The sequence below is a fragment of the Danio rerio genome, chromosome 25 (genome assembly GCF_052040795.2).
Source record: "Danio rerio strain M-AB ecotype USA chromosome 25, GRCz13ab, whole genome shotgun sequence".
In the NCBI taxonomy this organism is placed as follows: domain Eukaryota; kingdom Metazoa; phylum Chordata; class Actinopteri; order Cypriniformes; family Danionidae; genus Danio; species Danio rerio.
In genome coordinates, this window is record NC_141045.1 from 28866919 (window position 1) to 28886518 (window position 19600).

The window sequence follows — 19600 nt, forward strand, 5'->3', positions numbered from 1 at the left end:
AGTGAAGAGCAGATTTTTCACCGTTTATTAATTTATTTGTTTTTTTATGGTGATAATTCCAAGAAATTTGTGGAATATATATATATATATATATATATATATATATATATATATATATATATATATATATATATATATATATATATATATATATAATTCAAAATCATCTACAAAATTTCTGGAAATTAACACCACAAAAAAAAAAAAAAAGTGATGGATAAAATAAATGGAGATACTTTTTTCAGTAACAAGGAGTTTTCAGTTTCTCACTTTACAACCCCATTGCCGTTACTGACAATAAAATGTCTGTTACTATAATTAACAACAATGAAGCAGTCATTTGTCATTCGATATTACCTCCTTTACATATTACTTTAATTTGCACTACAGTTTATTTTTATGAATATTATCAGTATAATGCTGCAGTCACACTACAGTTTGAGCTTGCGACATTCTGAATAAAGAAGCTTATTAGACATTTAAAAAAGCAAGCAATTGGTCCATATTTTACATTCTGTCTAGAGAGGTCTTGTATTGATCCTGGATTGGTCTCACGCAGTCAAGTGATGAGATTTCGCAGGTCAGAGTTCACCAAGCTTGAACTTTCCAATGCGGCGAACTGCGAAACTTGCTGCACGACCTTGCATTTCTTGTCTGATGCATTCGCGTGTGTATGAATGGAAATGTATGGGGAGAAAAGGCTAGTGTGTCCGCAGCTTTATATGAGAGCACTTTTTGTTTAACTGTTTACTTTTGTGACCAAGAAAACATTTTGTGTAACAGTTTTATAATTTTCATTTGCATAATTCATATACAAAGAGAGTATGTATCTCTATTATTATTATATTATTTTGTTACATTTCTTTAGACAAAGAATTTATATTTAGACTTGTTTGTTAACAAAACTTGTGATTTCTGGACGCTGGATTCGAACCAAGTTCATGCTCGAACGTATCAAAACATGTTGTCATGTGTTTTACGAGCAGCACCACTGAGACTGTTAAGAGTGCTGCAACATTTTACACCTATAAACCACACTTTTTTTTTTTTATTCACTCGGTGCGATGTTCAGACCCAATTGTGTTAACCGCATCAGCTAAACTCTCCCACTCTATTTTTTTCTTTTGTTGTTTATTCCGGAGAACAAACTTGCAAATAACACCGCAAAGGAGCACCTCCAATTCACATTCTGTTCCAAGTTTCTCTTTTTGCTTGCTTTTGCCTTTGCTTTTTCGTTAGCTTATAGTAGCATAGAGTCATTAGCATATTCATACTGGGGAGGAGGCAGGGAGGGGTTTTGTGCTCGTGCATGTTGCGCTCAGTTTCATGTTCATTCGGATGCACAAAAGAATATGCGTGGGATTCGGCATACGCAGTGTTTCATACATCTGAAGTTTTTTCTGCGTACGCACATTTACAGGTTTGTGCGTACGCAATGTTTTAGTATGATTTCCACGCAAGTCTATGTAAATGAGTCCCCTGGTCTGTGCAATACATTAAGTAATTATTTACTTAAAGTTCTAAACCATCTCTTGTGCTTTATTGTGCAACCAAAAATTATAATATTTATAATTATATGATAAATTTAATGGTTGTCTCTCATATTGTTCCTTATAGATTAGTGCACAATGTTTTATGTTTATCTTATAGTCATTTGACAAATAAATACATATTGCATAGTACCACATTAGATACTACGTTAGATGTGCAATTGTCATACATGACACAAATCATACAAATAAAGCTTCTTTATTTTGGTCTCTTATCAAGATCTAAAGTGTGTGTGTGTGTGTGTGTGTGTGTGTGTGTGTGTGTGTGTGTGTGTGTGTGTGTTAAACAAATGCCTAGCTTGATGCGGATAAACAAAGGTGGATTCTTTTGCTGTGTTATGCCCTGGTATAACGGTAGGAATTAAGTCAAAGGAAGATTGTATAACTTTTATTTTTCTCGAATGCCCAAAACATTCAGTTTGCACCATGACTTTCGCTCCACAGGATATCTTATCGCATCTTTGCATGGACTCCACATATAAATCACTCATGCTTGGCACTTCATCCACATCTGCTTATTGTAGAGGATGCAAAACAGTTTCCCCCCACTTGCCCCCCGACTAGGATATTGCTTTGCTTGGTCCTCTGCAGTTATATGAGGTAGGATGCATTTTTTATAGATACTCAAAAACATCACGTGCGCTGCTTATGCAATGTCTATAAATCATGTAATACTATTAATTGCAAATTGAAAAAGGGCATCATGGTGGTGCAGTAGATAGCATGATCACCTAACAGCAAGAAGGTCACTGGTTCGAGCCTTGGCTGGGTCAGTTGGCCTTTCTGTGTGCAGTTTGCATGTTCTCCCCATGTTCGTATGGGTTTCCTCCAGGTACTCTGGGTTCCCCCACAAGTCCAAAGACATGTGCTAGTTCAATTTAATTCATCTTTATTTCTATAGCGTTTTACAATGTAGATTGTGTCAAAACAGCTTCAAATAGAATATTTTGGTAAATTAAAACAATGTCAGTTCAGTTTTCTCTGTTGCAATTCAGTTTAGTTATTCCTAGCCCAGGTCAGCCCTGAATAATGCAGACTAACAATCCTTTAGAGCAGTGGTTCTCAAACTGTGATGCATGTACCACTAGTGGTATGCAGGCTTTCTTCGAGTGGTATGCGGAGAAATCAAATATGTCATATGTACATGCTACATATATTTTAAAATTGATCAAAAATGATTTAGATATGAATATGACATATAATAGCGCTTGCATAGACTAGTCGAGCGATCGACTACTTCAACCACTAATCGACGCTCTCAGAAGCAATCGACTACTCGAGCGTGCATTTACCATAAATTACATCAAAACGACAAACGTATCCAACAAACATCACGATCCAAGGTTAAAACTTCCAATTACAACTGAGGATTAAATTCAAGACTATTTACATTATCAACATTACCACAGGGAATCCTCTCCAATGGTAGTTACATGGTCTCTGCTACATTAATTCTTCTGTGGCGGGCACCACAGGAAAAAAACATTACAGCTTCCCATTTAGAACATTCAGTCCTGTTTTATAATAGCTGGTTATGATCGCACCAAAACGTATTAAAAAGTATGTGTATTATAACAGCGCAAACTTTACTGTGTGTGCCTCATTTGTTTAACTTTTAAAGGTTACGTGCTGACTGACTGACAGGTGCTTGATGCGTGAGGCCAGCTTGCAGTTAGATTAACCATTTAGATTTACCGTTTCCATAAGTATACTTTATAGTATCTATTGCTCTGCATATTATGATTTTATCTTAATAATTTTGCGCGCAAGCAAAGAGATTAAAATAACGCCATAGATGTTTCGTAGATCTGTATAAAAAAGCCTGCCGCCACAGCTGGAAAAAATCCTATTGGAAACACAGAGCAATGTAATGAACATCAGTTTCCTCTACTAACACTATAATTTCTTGCTATCCCTGCTGTCATGTTATTTAACAGTTTGTTAAAACCAGCACACGAAGTGAAAGAAATTTTCTTTGGCCGGCAACACTGTAGAGCAACCGATCCATGAGCTTGACCAAAGACTGAGCGGGGATGACTTGTGTTCTGTATAAAGTCAGATGAAGTAAGATTCTATCCCTTATTTCTGTCAAAAGCAGGGTAAATATAAAATGATTAAATTGCAAGATTGGCTTTTCATTCATAGTTGCATTGCTGTTTTTTTTTTTTCTGTGACTTTTAAATATGAAATAGCCTACAGTTTCTCATACACTATGTCCGCATGTTAAAATAGCATGCAGTCATTTGTTATTTTACTGTGTCTGCGCATATTTTATTTATTATTTTAACATATATATTTTTCATTTAAATCATTTATTCATAAATATTTTATTTATTATTTATTTTCTGTTTGGCTGTATAGACTATTGTCGCTTGTTGAACTATTTATTTTCTGAACCAAAATGATTTTCATTCTTGTTATCACTACTGGAAACTTAAATATTAGAGTTATTTTTTAAAATCAGACTACTTGTTGTATAACAGACTATTACTTGCGCGCACATGATCATTTGCATAATCTTCAGGCCAGTTGAAGTATTTATATTCGTTCATTTTGTTATTTTAGTAACTGTTGAAACGTAGTAGAAATTAAATGATTGAATGAGATTTAGCCTAGCTCAGAATAATTTTATTAATCTTTTAATTAGTTTTATTATTTTTTGATTTAGGCAATTTTATTAATTTATTTATTATTATTATTATTATTTTGTGGTTCAGCTGTATTGTTGACGAGAACTATTTTTATCTTTCCAAACTAGTTTGACAATTAAGTTTTACTTAGTTCTTATTACGGCTGAAAAATAATAAATTTACTTTAATAACTTAAAGTATTACAGGGAGAACATGAGTAAACCGCAAGCTTGATGCAGATGTTAAATGACAATGTTGCGTGCAGCTTTTTATTTTTATATTACTCTGTAACAAAGTAGGCTAATATAATGTTTTGACAGTTTATGTTAGCGCTATGAAATCAATGCATTCGGCTATGAATTTATAACATGTATTGAAAATGATTTCTTTTTGTCTTTTTAACTAGTAGCTCGAACCACGGGTAGTATTGTTTTGAAAAGAAATCGATTAGCAGAAACCAGTAGTCGTGCAAGCGCTAACATATAATAACATTTATTGTGTGACATAGCCTATATTTCTGAGGTACAGGCAACATTTCCAGGTGTTGATGAATTGGCAACTATATGTTAATATTTTACATTTAAGTACAGCACTTTTTTTCTTTTTAAGAACAGTAACCTACAATTTTTAACTTTTAAAAGCACAATGTTGCTTTTAAAAGCACAATGTTGACGATTTTAGTTTTTTGTTTCTATTATTTTTTTAAATATAAGCACAGTCCAATGCTAACGTTAAGACTATTTATATTGTTTAAATTGGCTGACAATAATAAATATTCTCAATAATAGGAATCAATCTGACACATTTTGAACTGTTTAGAGCTGTAGCGGCTTTATTGAGCTTACTACGGTACTGTATTTCAACACTGCTCATTATGGTGGTATTTACAATTTTTTTTTGAGGAGGTACTTGATGGAAAAAGTTTGAGAACCACTTCTTTAGAGGATTTGGATTTTAATAGCTTTTGTGTTTTATGTGTATGCTAATGCAAAGTGTCTTTAGTCTAGTGTTTAACTGACAGATTGTGTCTGTTCCCGAACTGTGCTAGGAAGGCTGTTCCAGAGTTTAGGTGCCAGAGAAGAGAAAGATCTACCATCTACAGTTGATTTTGATAGTCTGGGAATAATCAATTGTCCACAATTAATAGAGCGTAGTGGATGTGAGGGGCTATAATACACTTGGAGCCACCTGAAATACTGGGGTGCTAAGCCTTTCAGGGTTTTGTATGTAATCTTTTAAAATTTTACAATTTATACACTATTTAATAGGGAGCCAATGCAATGATGAAAAAACTGGAGTAATATGATTATATTTCTTTGTTCTAGAAAGCACTCTTCCAGCTGCATTTTAAACTAGCTAAAGTTTGTTAATTAGGCCAGCGGGGCAACCACCTAGAAACGCATTATAATAATCTAATCAAGAGGTCATAAAAGCATAAATAAGCTTTTCCACATCAGACATTGATAGCATGTGTCTAAGTTTGGCAACATTGTTAAGATGAAAAATGCAGTTTTACAGAGACTTGAAAACTGGCCTTCAAATGGCAGGTTGCTAGCAAAAATCCCCCCCAAATTTTTGACCGAAGATGTGGAATGAACTAAGAATCCATCAAGGATTAGACAGTGTTCTAGGTTTTTGCATGTGAGGTCTTTGGGTCCAATAGGCAATACCTCAGTTTTATCTGAATTTAGCAATAAGAAGTTTTTAGTCATCCAATTTTTAATATCAGCTATACAATCTGTTAATTTCGTAAATTCGTACAAGTTAACAGGTTGAGAGGAAATATTAAGTTGTGTTTCACCAGCATAAAAGTGGAAGCTCCATGTTTTTTTAATGATATCACCTAGCGGTAGCATATATAGTATGAACAGTAAGGGTCCAAGAACTGAGTCTTGTGGTACTCTACAGTGTACTTTTAATCTGTATGATAAAAGATAGATAAGACCTGAACCAGGCCAAAGTTTATGTAATACCAACATAATTTTAAAGCCTATCAAGGAGAATATTATGATCGATTGTATCAAATGCAGCGCTGCAGTTTCCCAATAACACTAAAAGAGAAATGCAATCACAATCGGACAACAGGAGGTCATTTGTAACTCTTAGGAGTGCTGTTTCTGTGCTCTGCAATGCCCCAAATACAGAATTTTTTATAAATATTGTTTCTTTGTAGGAAGAAACATAGTTGAGCAGATTTTTCTAGTATCTTTGATAGAAAATGCAGGTTTGAAGTCGAGGCACATTTTTTTAATAAGAGGCATAATGACAGTTAGTTTCAAAGTTTTAAGATTGTATCCTAAAATAGGGATAAATTCAAAATGTTAAGAACAGGTTCAAAAACTTATGCAAAGAATTGTTTTAATAATTTGGTTGGTATAGGATCCTAGACGTTGACTTGGACGAATTTATCCATTAACGCTCTAAAGTGCTCTAATTGGGACGATGCTGTAGGAGGGCGATTGATGGTGCAAATTTCATCTCTAATATCATCAATGTTGCATGTGACAAAGTTCATAAAGTCATTACTGCGATGTTGAGAAATGCATGTTGTTGCTTTGTTTTTAGTAAGATTGGCTACTGTGTTAAATAGGGTTGTGTTTATTTTCTTCTATTAACCAGTTAAACTCTGCTGCTATTTTGGGATTTTCACCTGGATTTTGCCTACCCAAAATTAAAAGTTTCCCAAATCCACATGCAGAGTTGTAAATGCAAAAAATTGAATAATTAAAAAAAAAAAAACTTTAAAATTTCATAAAACACTACTGAAAATGTTTTAAAAAATATGTATATGTTGACTGTGTCATAATAAACTTCTAAAAAAAAAAACTTTTTTTATTTTTTTATAAATAAAAAATTGAAAGTGGGCTCTATGTGGTCTAGGGTGCTGTAATTAATTTTGGTGGTTCCAGCACATGTCTGTAATCATAGGAAAAAAGAAAAAAGTCTCTACCATAATCTTTGCAAAAGTCATTGTATTCCAAAAGATGAGAGGTGCAATACAAGCCACAAGGATCGATCATTGTTTTCATATTTCACTATTCTTTTGTTTGATCAAACATAATTTACTATGTTTGGACCACATCAGATGTATAAAAGGATTACTTATGCACATCACCTCAAAAACAGAGGAGAATGGCACAATCAAAAGATTGAAGCGCACAGCATAAGGTAAGAGATGACAGTTGTCTGTGCTATCTGGGGCTGCTTATTGATCATAAATGTATTTTCTTTTTCACTTCTGCACCATGGAGACACCTCAATTCATTCAACAACTGTTTGATATGTGTATATAATTCAGCAAAAAGAATGCTAGAAGCGTATGAGCAAAGACAAGAGCTTTCATTTGATCTATAACTCATATGAAAATGAACTAATGTTCAATACCCAGCTCGGGTATCCAAAATACTGTGTATTTAAGTGTAAATAACTTTTATACAGTAGAATAAAAAGTGATGCATATCTGCATAAAATATAGATTCTACACTTTTAAACTAAACCACTTACGGGGGACTGGTGCAATGCTAGCCCTTTAAATCTGAAAGTGAAAGTCGATGACATCAGAGTTTAGTTGAAAAATAAGCAGATCTGGCAGACTTTAAAGCTTTTCTAAAGTTAAGTGTACTTTCTTTCCAGGCCAAACAAAAAAAAAACTCTGGTTTTGATTTCTTCCAAATACCTTCCATTTTCTGTGCTGCTTTCTTTAACGCATGTGTGTGCTCATTGTGCCATGGTGTCAGATTGTTGTCCCTAATCTTTTTAAAGTGTAACAGTGCAACTATGTCTAACATGCTATGGAAATTAGAAAGATCAGGGAGATTACCGACAACGTGATTTTTAGTGCTATCGGTATACCATATTTATAAATAAAAGATGACTTGATAGACCTATAAATCAGTTATCAGATCATTAACAAAAAGAGTTTTAGAGAAAAGTGATCTAATGTTCAATAATCCAAGTTTTATCTTTTGATTAGCTTTATTTTTTATTTCATGAACATCAATTAAATTGTCACCTTTGAATGGGTTTGGGAGTTTTTTTATATTTAGATGTTCAGGGAACAGACACAGTTTTTATGTTCTTATTTCTAGGTGGCTCTATGTGCTGCAGATTATTTGAGTTAGGTAAACAATGGAGACTAGCAGACGGTTGCTTAAACCAATCTGTCTGCTCCCTGGCCTAGGCCCAAATTAGTCAAATGCCAACACTACGATTATATGCCACATTACTAGAGAGGAGAGCTGCTTCAGTCCGAGTGGGATGCAGACCATCTCTTTTTAACAGGTCAGGTATACCCCAAAAACTGTCCACCCCATATTGTCTACAAAACCTTTGTTGCACCACTTTGGGCACCCCTTTGACATCCAACCATTGGTGAATTTGGTTGGCTAAATTGTCCGTAGTGTACTGCGAGTGTGAATGACAGTGAATCGATGTTGTTGCTGTGGTGATCCCAGATTAATAAAGGGACTAAGCCCAAAAAAAAAAAAAAAATATATATATATATATATATATATATATATATATATATATATATATATATATATATATATAATAATAATAATAATAATAATAAATGATTGCAAACTGAAAAAAAATTTATTTGTTGTATTTGGATGTTTTATATGCAATGGATATATATATATATATATATATATATATATATATATATATATATATATATATATATATATATATATATATATGTTTGGCATTGGCAATAGTTTGCCAATAATTTTGGCAATGTTTGGCATTGGCATAAGTGACCAAATATGGCTATAGCAGCCCAGCCATGTATATTGATCCTATAAAACTCTTGACCAACAGTTTTGGTGGAAAACCAAAGTTTAAGTGCACTTTTAATTCTGCAGTGAGTTGGGCAGCTGAGGTTTAAAGTTTTTTGAATACAATACATGTTAGTTGAATACAATCCAAGTTATCCACCCGGATGTCCCATTCAGACAGCTTCCTCTTGCATCCATAGTTACTCCTGTGTGGGATGCTGACATTACCCTGGATACAGTGGCTCTTGATAAATCACAAAGACTTGCTGTATTGGTCACAGATGTGCCAGCAAGAGGTACACCATTTGTAAGAAATACACCATTTGATTTCTTTTGAACTCTGATATGTCACTCATATTGGTGTGTGCATTGCAATATTTTAAGCAAAGCTGTGTTATTAGTCTGTTAAGTAAACCTTTACACTCTGCTCTTACTATTGGAATGTGCAATCAATGAAGATTGGCCACCAGGCTGGTCAAATTTAGTCATGAAACCTCCAACACTAAATTGGTCAGTGTTTCAGTTTCATTATCCAACCCCTGTTTGTTTCTTTAAATCTTTTTTTTTTCCATTATGTTCGCGAACTTTAAACAGTTGCTCTAAAAAAATTTAATTTGTATTTCAAGTTTTCTTTTAGAATTGTGACCCTCTGCAACCACTTGACACGGATGATGAAAAAAGGTCACCCTAACCAACAGGTATTGCATGACCCTTGTTTGATTATATGGTTGCCAACAAGGATACATGTCTGGTTCTAGAAGTAGTGACACCCGTCTCTAGGAAATATTGATTTGTAATATGCCCTGTTAAAAAGCATAGCTTTGTCTCTGATATATCCAACATCACTTATTTAGGGGCATGTTTCTTTCTACTGAATACCATTTCAGGAATTCCTGTCAATATGTTTGTCTGGGTTTACAGGACAAACCCAAGATAAAGTTTGAAAGAGAGTGCGAGAGTGATCAAGAGGAGGAGGTGATGCTGAGGAGACCCCAAACCAGAAGGAGAAGTAGCACGTCTTGAAATTCCTTGGTACACCATTGACTAATCACAATGTCAGTTGCACAAGGCTTATATATAATTTTTTTTCTGTATGATAATACAGTATGTGTGTATGTTTGATGTTTGTGTAATGTTTTTTATACAGTATTGTTTAGTTGTGCAGATGGTTCTTTTAAGATGTAATCACATTTTACTATATTTTTGTGGGGTGAAATTCATTCATTATATAAGGTGAGATCAGGAAGTTCGTATGTGGTCAAATAATTTTCCTATACATGTGGAAAAATGTTTAAAAATATTGCTAAATTCACCACAACTTCACACATCATTTTCATACATCAGATTGCAATCATTTTGATGTCATAACGTGTTAGAATAAAGGTAGATAAAATGCAGCTTTATCATACTTTTGGTAGAGTATTAAGTTATTGCCTCGGTCATAAATTGGTACTGTTTGTATTGCTGTTTAAATGTTAACAAAATGTTATCCACCATGTCCATCACATACTGTAACAGTGGGTGTGGCATTTTATAGTCTTTGGATTTCAGTGTCTTTTGATCCAGCTATTTTTAACTGTACAAAACAACTTGTTATGCTGCTTTATATTGCAGCTGACATTTCCTGCCATACTATTTTATTGTGTATTATCTTAATAATAAACAAACTGGTTTTCAGTTTAACAATTGCACAGGGACATCCTTCTGTTATTTATAGAGTGGCTACTGAAGTCACTTCCGTTTTTAAAAAAAAGGTGGAAATTTATTACTGGGATGGATTATACTTAAAACATTGCTATGATACCAAAAATATACATAATTTTTTAGCCTTCCTGTTATTTTTTTTTATTATTATACAAAATGTGTACAAATAGGAATAATGGTACTGTTTGGTCATTTATAATCTAATGTAAGTGTCTATTATAGACTTATTCTGGTAGCAAAGTGAAATCTGCTTGTATCAGGCAGAATGTATTGCTGGATTTATTGAACTTGATTAATGAATCTTAACAGTGACTGTTTACATGGACATAAGCAATCAAATTATTTGCCTTAATTTGAATAAGACAATAATTAAGGTGTTTACATGAGTTGCGTTTTAAATTTTCCTTTTATGATCCAATTTTACATATAACACATGTTGACACCACACTATCCACAATTCCTCTGGAGTTTAATGTAATTTCGGGTGTTTCATTATTTATTTTTCGACTTTAACATGTAAATGTACTCCCTGTTCTACTCTGGCATCTTCAGCACACCAAAATGCTAAAGACAATATTTTGACTTGGAAAGTTGGTGATGCATTTTAGCATAGATGATCTGCAGTACAAACATTTGAAAACGGTGGTGTGGTTATCTCACAGTCATTCACTGGTTGATCTTCTGGACTTTTGCATATCATTGTATTGGCTTTACTGCAAAAAGGTCTGGGTGTTTTATTAGACAGAAACTTAATTTTGAAAACCATACATTCCATGTCACAAAATAGCCTTCTTTTATCTGAGAAATATCTCTGAACTATGAAGCATGCTATTTATGTCAGATGCAGAAAAGCTATTTCATGCTTTTATGACTTCTAAGATGGATTACTGTAGTGGTCTGTTTCTAGCATCCTCTATTATCAAACCTTAGTGCAAAATGCCGCTGCCAGAGTTCTTACCAACTCAAGGAAATATGAGTACATCACCCAAATTTTATCTTCCTTACATTGGCTGCCTGTTTTGTATTGATTATAAAATATTGCTGCTTACCTAAAGAGCTTTAAATAATCTAGCTTCTGTTTATCATAACAAGGTTATAATAGTTTTGGATTTTTTATTGGTTTTAAATTTTATCTTGTTTTGACTTTTTGTTTTCAAATTCAGTTAGTTCTTATTATTTATTTAGAGGTAGATTTTCTAGTTTTTATATTTTTTAAATTCCTTAGTTTTAGTTTAGCTTTTATTAGTTTCAATATTAAAGTTTTTTTTCTAAATAAGGATTTGTTAAGTGCAAGATTCAGAATTGGGTAGGCTAAATTGTCCGTAGTGTATGCGTGTGTGTGTGTGGATGTTTCCTAAAGATGGGTTGCGGCTGGAAGGGCATCCGCTGCGTAAAAAACTTGCTGGATAAGTTGGCGGTTCATTCCACTGTGGCGACCCCGGATTAATAAAGGGACTAAACCGACAAGAAAATGAATGAAAAACTCAACCAAAGATACATTTTTTGAAATGTAGTCAGAGGACACATGACCACTGTTCCCCTTCGGGTGGGGAACTCCAATGCAATTAGTGGATTTAATTTTAGAAAATCCATGTATGGGAGGATTCGGTTCAGAAGCCTCTTGTCTGAAAGAGTATGAAACGGGCCAATGAATGCCAGTGAATTGGCAGCGTAAGCTTGTGCACGTGTGCTTCATTGCCAATTAACTCCGCATATAAGCACAGGTGGAGCAAGCATTCGCTATCCTTTTCGCTTCAGAGACTTTCTAAACGAGTCGATGAGGGTTTCTCCTGCTGTGATCCAGCGATTCCGAGCGAACGAGAGCATTCTCCATTTCGAGAGGAGCCCCATTTCCAATGGCACTTTTTACTGCCATGAAAACATCAATAAAAAAGCACTTTTCCACTTCCCCGGATGTAACAGCCCGAAATCTGCCAGTCTGGGACGCTATGCTTTCTAGCTTGCAGGTTCGGTGCGTTTCGCCAGTGGCTCACGACCGCTGGGAGGACGGCCTCCTTTCTCCCACCCCTCGAGCCTTCCCTCCGGAACTCGGGTGCGGAGTGAGAGCAAATCTCTCACCTCCAGCTCTTCCATGGGACCCGCGCTGCCCCACTGCTGGTACGTTAGCGATTGTAGCGATGAGTCCATTAGCGAGAGCTCTGCCTGCCTGGTTAGCGTGGGCCAGCCCTTCGCGGTGGCTCATACACACAATCAGACTCAGCTATGCTATTCAGTTTGTGAAATGGCCTCAAAAGTTCACGGGTGTGTATTCACTAGGGTCAGCCCCCTGTCCGCCCCTGTCTTGCGAGAGGAGATTGCTGTCCTCCTGGCGAAGGATGCAATCGAGCCACTCCCTCCAGCCGAGATGGAGAGGGTTTTACAGCCCACACTTCATCGTGCCCAAAAGAGTGGTGGGTCACGGCCAATCCTAGATCTGCGCGTTTTGAACCGCTGTTTGCACAAGCTGCCATTCAGAATGCTCACGCAGAAGCGTATCCTCCGGTGCGTTCGTCCTCTGGGTTGGTCTGCAGCCTTAGACCAGAAGGACGTGTATTTCCATGTCTCCACTCTTCCCCGCCACCGTCAGTTCTGCGGTTTGCGTTATAGGATGGAGCTTGGCAATACAAAGTCTTCCCCTTCGGGCTCTCTTTGTCTCTGTGGGTCCTCATCAAGCCTGCGGAGGGTGCATTAGTGCCCTTTCGGCTCGCGGGCATCCGCATACTTAATTATCTCGACGACTGGCTGATTTTTGCCTACTCTCGGAGCTATTGATTATGCACAGAGTCAAAGTGCTCCGCCACTTCCACCTGTTGGGGTTTCAGGACAACCGAGAAAAGAGCAAACTCGCCCCCGTGCAGTGGATCTCTTCTCTCGGGCTGGAGCTGTACTCGGTCACCATGGCAGCGCGCCTCTCCGGAGAGCGCGCTCAGCTGATGCTGTACTGTCTGAGAGAGCTCGACAGTAAAATAGTGGTCCCACTGAAACTATTTCAGAGGCTCCTGGGGCATATGGCATCCGCAGCCGCTTCACGCCGCTCGAATTACTCTATATGAGACCACTCCAGCACTGGCTTCACGATCGAGACCCCAGACGAGCATGGCACGCGCGCGTAAAAAAAAAAAACTTCACCGATTGGCGAAAGTGAAGAACTTTCACTACCATCAATCCATCCTCAAAATTAAACACAGCAGCCCACAAGATGCCTTAAGTTGAATATGTGTGTAAGGCTGCTTTTGAGGTTAAATACACAGTAGTCATGGGAGGTTTAGATCTTTAATGCAAACCAAATCTTTTGTGACAATCTTCCCATGTTAGGACTCAACATACCGAAAATATGTAGTCAGTAATCATAATTTCAGTCAGTTAAAACCATGATCTGTAAGTTTCTTACAATTATGTTTTGCAACCCAACTGAAGCATGATCCACTGATTTAGATTCCTTTACGATGTTTAAACTTATGTACTGTTTGTGTTTGGTTCACTGTCTGCTGAATTGTGCAAGCACAGTATTATCTGTTTAGTGCTTCTCAAACCTAATCTCATACTGTTTTAAAAACTGAATAACTCAGTATATATTTGTCGTGATCAGGAGACCCAAATGCAAGGGAGAAATTCAACAAAGTTTATTAAATTCAGGCGGACAAAAACTCAGCTCTTCAGGGAGTATGAAAAAGAGTCACTTAAGTGCAACTTTTAGAACACAGGCAGTCAAAGTACATGGCTTTCTTCTGGGCGATGCTGGACTGGTCGAACATAAAAAGCTCCTTGGCAAAACAGTTAAATATAATAGGACAGACCTCAGACAGACAAGCAGATAGATTGGCTTCACTCAAGCGCAGACTGTGGGCAGAGTAGAGGTGAGCCAAAGCACAGTGGGACGAACAACAAATGGGTTGAGACAGGACGAGACGAGGTTCACAAGACTTAACAATCTCCGATGCAGGTCGGACGAGTAGCTCAAAGAGCTTACTGAGGCAAAACAATTATCAAGCACAGAATGAGGGAGAAGGGGAGATTTAATAGCCAAATAAACAGGGAGAACTAGTGGGAGCAATGAGGATGAAGAAACAAGGGAATAGACAGCAAGTGTAAATGCACACAAATAAACAGACACAAGAGGGAGACAGAGAAAACACAAAAAACCCTGACATTATGGTTTATTTCGAGTCAGAGGGGGTATTAGATATGTTAAAGTAAGAAATGTGTGCACTGTAAGACCTTACCAGGCTTTTTTTACAGTAGAACACTGGCAATACTGTTGCCAGCTACTCACTGTAATCGTTTGGCTACAGTAAGTAACTGGCAACAGTGTTGCAAGTTAATTACTGTAATATAGAGCAATCGTGGTAACTAACTGGAAACTGCTTACAGTTAATTTATTTAATGTTACAAGTCACTGCATTATACTGCATACACATAAATAGTATGTAATATATAGTTATTAGTGTTCCTAAAATTACTCAGTATTCTTAACTGTTATTAAAAATAAAAAGCATAAATTCTTTAGACAAATGTATTGTTTTAGCAGCAAACAAATACAGACTGAAAAGCGATTGCTCAATATTTTAAAATTTCTGTCCAATTTTAAAAATATTTAAAAATTTCTTTCTATCTTTGATTGGTCTCATACAATCACATGATGCAATTTTGCAGGTCAGACTTCACCAAGCTTAAACATTCCAATGCAGCGATCTGCGCAACTTGTCGCATGAGAGTGCATTTCTGGTCTGCAGCATTCGTGTATGTATGAATGGAAGTCTATGGGGAGAATAGTGCAGTGTGACTGGGGCTTTAAGCTTTAACTCTAATTAAACACACCTGATTAAACTAATTGAGGCTTGTTAAAAATCTATATGTAATGTTAAAGCAGGGTGGGAACTAAACTCTGCTGGGCTGCAGGCCTCCAGGAACCTATGGTATATAGCATAATTTTAAAGCAACTGCCGTGCCAACATTTATCACAATCACATGACCAGTAAAAAAACAATATAAATGATTAAATTAACAAACTCCGTCTAAAGCAAAAAAAAAAAACATTTATTTAAAAAAATATATATTTTAAAACATTGCAGTGGCACAGTAAGAAGGTCGCTGGTTCGAACCTCGGCTCAGTTGCCGTTTCTGTGTGGAGTTTGCATGTTCTCCCTGCTTTTGCGTGGGTTTCGTCCGGGTGCTCCGGTTTCCCCAAAGTCCAAAGACATGCGGTGAATTGGGTAGGCTAAATTGTCCGTAGTGTATGAGTGTTTGGGTGTGTGAATGTGTGTGTGGATGTTTCCCAGAGATGGGTTGCAGCTGGAAGGGCATCCACTGCGTAAAAACTTGCTGGATAAGTTGGCGGTTCATTCCGCTGTGGCAACTCTGGATTAATAAAGGGACTAAGCCGACAAGAAAATGAATGAATATATATATATATATATATATATATATATATATATATATATATATATATATATATATATATATATATATATATATATATATATATACATATATATATATATATATACAACAGTTCTGTCTGATTCTTGATTCTGATTGGCTGGTAGGTGTGCGATATTCTGCAAATAACAGCACCGGTCCAGCCTCTTAAACCTTTACCCCTGTGTATTACTCTGCCCACATACAGCGACAAGCAGAGAAAACTACATATTACAGTTGTGCACATTATAATGTACTTTTGAGGCTTTTTTTGTCAAGAATATAGTTGTTTAAATTTCAACTATACAGTTTATTTATAAGGATATTACTTATTTTAAATATTTACAATTTCTGAGAGACAGCGCATTGAGCGAAGATGTTTGACGATGTTAATCCACAAGATGGCGACAGAGACTGCATAATAAGCCTTATAAGAAAAACAGCATAATTTTAAACTACAGCTGATCAAATAATTCTAAAACAGGTAAGTGACATTCTAAGTTAATCTCTCTCTCTCTTTTGTATGATGCTGTGTATACCATAGTCTGGTAGTGTTTGCTTTACTTTGGCTTTTTCGGGGTCAACTACTGTGACAGTACGATTGTAACAGTGAAATACTGGGAAATCTATGTAAACTGATGGCACTTCATGCCGTTCAGCCTTCTAATTTTAAAACGTAAGCAAAATCATCACGTTTTGTCATCTCTCTAGACATTATGCCAGAGAATCATTCAAATATTAGCTGTAAAGTGACTTTGGTAAATTAGCAATGGGTCTGCTGTTGTGACTGCAGATATGTAGAAATGGGAGAAGTAGTTTCTCTTACAAAAGCGTTTTTAGATTCTGTGTTTGATTTTCTTTTTTATAAACACAATTATGCTGTCGACCTGTTAAACGAATTGTTAAATGCAATATCACATTGGTAGCAGTGCGATGTGGCTGTATATCGTCACATCGCACTGCTACTCGTGATATTGCTCATATATAAATAGTTTTTATTATTATTATTATAGTTCGTTGGTTGTACACTAAATCATCAAAACTATAGGTTTCAAAATTTTTCCTAAGTCGTCTTGGCAACACAAACAGCTATCAACTGAATGGAAACCCCGCCTCTGCTTACATTTTGATTAAAGAATGAAAAATACACGACTGACGTAACACGTTTTTTCCACTCAGGGTTGAGTTTTATTTCAAATGCGAGCACACAGCGCGCAATGGCAAAACCTGGGAAGTGCACAGTACACAAAACACTCATAGTAGTTAGTAAACCATTCAAAAGATGTGCCTCTCAACACAAAAAGCATGTTTATTGTGATCAGCCCCTTATGCACCCAAACTTTAAAAATATATTAAATAAAATTTTAATCATTTAATGGTGCAGTAAGTGATCTGCCTAAATGCTTTGCCATCCACATCCAAGCCTCCTGAAATTTTACAAATTAAAGATGACAGAGACCCACTAGATCATGTCATTCGCCAGTTAGAAAACCTTATAGTACTTTATAATACTACAATTCTGAATGTAAAACTGTTTTATACCTTGCACATTTTCAGCTATGTAGCAAAACTTGTCATAATGTGCAATATTTCATACATGCAGGGATTGCTGGTCTCACTCTCACACGCTTTGTTTTAAAGACTGTATTCTTAGTGGTTATCAGGTGGGTTAAAGGAATTACACTTATTATGGCTTAGTAGCCATACTTGCATGCTATTTTAGACAGAATTTTCAAAGTAGCTTGCTGTGAGCACGTCACAGTTTGTCAATGTTAAAAAAAATGAACCAATGTGAATATAAAACCAACTTAACATCATTAAAGCAGCAAGCGTTGAAATAGCACTATTTACTTATGTTTTGTTGTTAAACTAAATAAAAATCTACATTATTGATGCTATAAAAGGTACCTTTTGAAACTGAAAAACTGATTTCAGTTTATGAACTACACTTCTGTGCCTACAACCCATTCGTAACAACAAATCAACATCTAAAGTTTTGCAGGACTAACCATAACATTACCTGTGTAAAAGAAATACGTCCGCTATGGTGTCATTCTTCCTACAGTATGCAAAAGTAACTCCAATATTCATTCAGGATTTTAAAATCTTTTGATTTAGCATTTGTTTTTACCACTGTCACTCGTGTCCACGGCCCGCATGAATGCGCATCGTCGGATCTGCGTGAAAAGAGGTGTGCAGTTGTATAATCTAAATTTGCTGACAGACAGTTTGGGCTACTTATCAGAATTATAGGAATTATCAGCCCGATAATTTTTAATAGGATGAATATTTTTAGTCTTATGCCTTACCCAGAATATAAATATACATATAAATATATTTAGATCATTTACTTTAATAATTTCTATTGGAATGTAAAGAGACTTTCAACCAGCACAACGAAAAATGTTTTTAAAGACAACCACTTACTGCATCTTTAACTGATACCGTTAATTGGTTAAAAATGTACCCTTTAGGTTAATGGTTATTTTGAGCATCCCTAATATTTATACACATACATACAGTTAAAGTCAGAATTATTAGCCCCCCCTTTGATTTTTTTTTTTTCTTTTTTAAATATTTCCCAAATTATGTTTAACAGAGCAAGGAAATTTTCACAGTATGTCTGATAATATTTTTTCTTCTGGAGGAAGATTTATTTGTTTTAATTTGGCTAGAATAAAGGCAGCTTTACATTTTTTAAAAAACATTTTGGTACAAAATCATTAGCCCCTTTAAGGTAATTTTTTTCCCCGATAGTCTACAGAACAAACCATTGTTATTCAATAACTTGCCTTATTATTCTAACCTGCCTAGTCTTTTAATGTCACTTTAAGCTTTTAAAGAAATAGCTTGAAAACTATCTAGTAAAATATTATTTACCGTCATCATGGCAAAGATAAAATAATCAGTTATTAGAAATTAGTTAATAAAACTATCATGTTTAGAAATGTGTTGAAACAATCTTCCCTCTGTTAAACAGAAATTTGGGAATAAAATAATAAACAGGGCACTAAAATTTCAGGGGGGGCTAATGATATATATATATATATATATATATATATATATATATACTGTATATATATATATATATATATATATATATATATATATATATATATATATATATATATATATATATATATAAGGGATGTAACGGTAAATACCGTCATACCGCAATAGAAATTTTTTTCGATATTACCGTAGCCGCATGACTCGGTAAAACTATAGGTCTTCTGAGAAAATTTGCTCAGGCGAATGAAGCGAACGGGAGTTAGCGGAAACTTCAATTCCCATCAGCCCATGCGTGGCCATCATCCTTTGCGGTCTGTTGTCGCTACAGATCCAGTAATGCGGAAATGGAGTGTGCTCCTAGTAGCGAGGATCAAAAAGAGCTGGAAATGATCGAACCTAAAGCGGGTGTTGTCGCTGCGCGCGTTCTGATCGCGTACTGTAAAGCGGGGAGGGGGGGTTGAGCGCGCATACTCAAGAGCGGTGTTGTCGCGCGACTACTGAAGGG

The 19600-nt window shown here is 35.7% G+C and overlaps 1 protein-coding gene across 2 annotated transcripts in view; it reads left to right on the forward strand.

Moving 5' to 3' along the window:
* dapk2b (death-associated protein kinase 2b) overlaps positions 1-10652 on the forward strand; it is a 158272-nt gene extending 147620 nt beyond the window's left edge. Inside the window, exons 5-7 of one of the 2 annotated variants that reach the window (XM_087312399.1) lie at positions 9162-9257; positions 9588-9659; positions 9883-10652. In XM_087312399.1, the coding sequence (XP_087168525.1) occupies positions 9162-9257; positions 9588-9659; positions 9883-9984 (270 nt within the window). In that variant the 3' untranslated portion in view covers positions 9985-10652. The remainder of the gene's footprint in view (positions 1-9161; positions 9258-9587; positions 9660-9882) is intronic. The other variant, XM_087312398.1, reaches the window with a different exon arrangement.
* The last annotated feature ends 8948 nt before the right edge of the window (positions 10653-19600 follow it).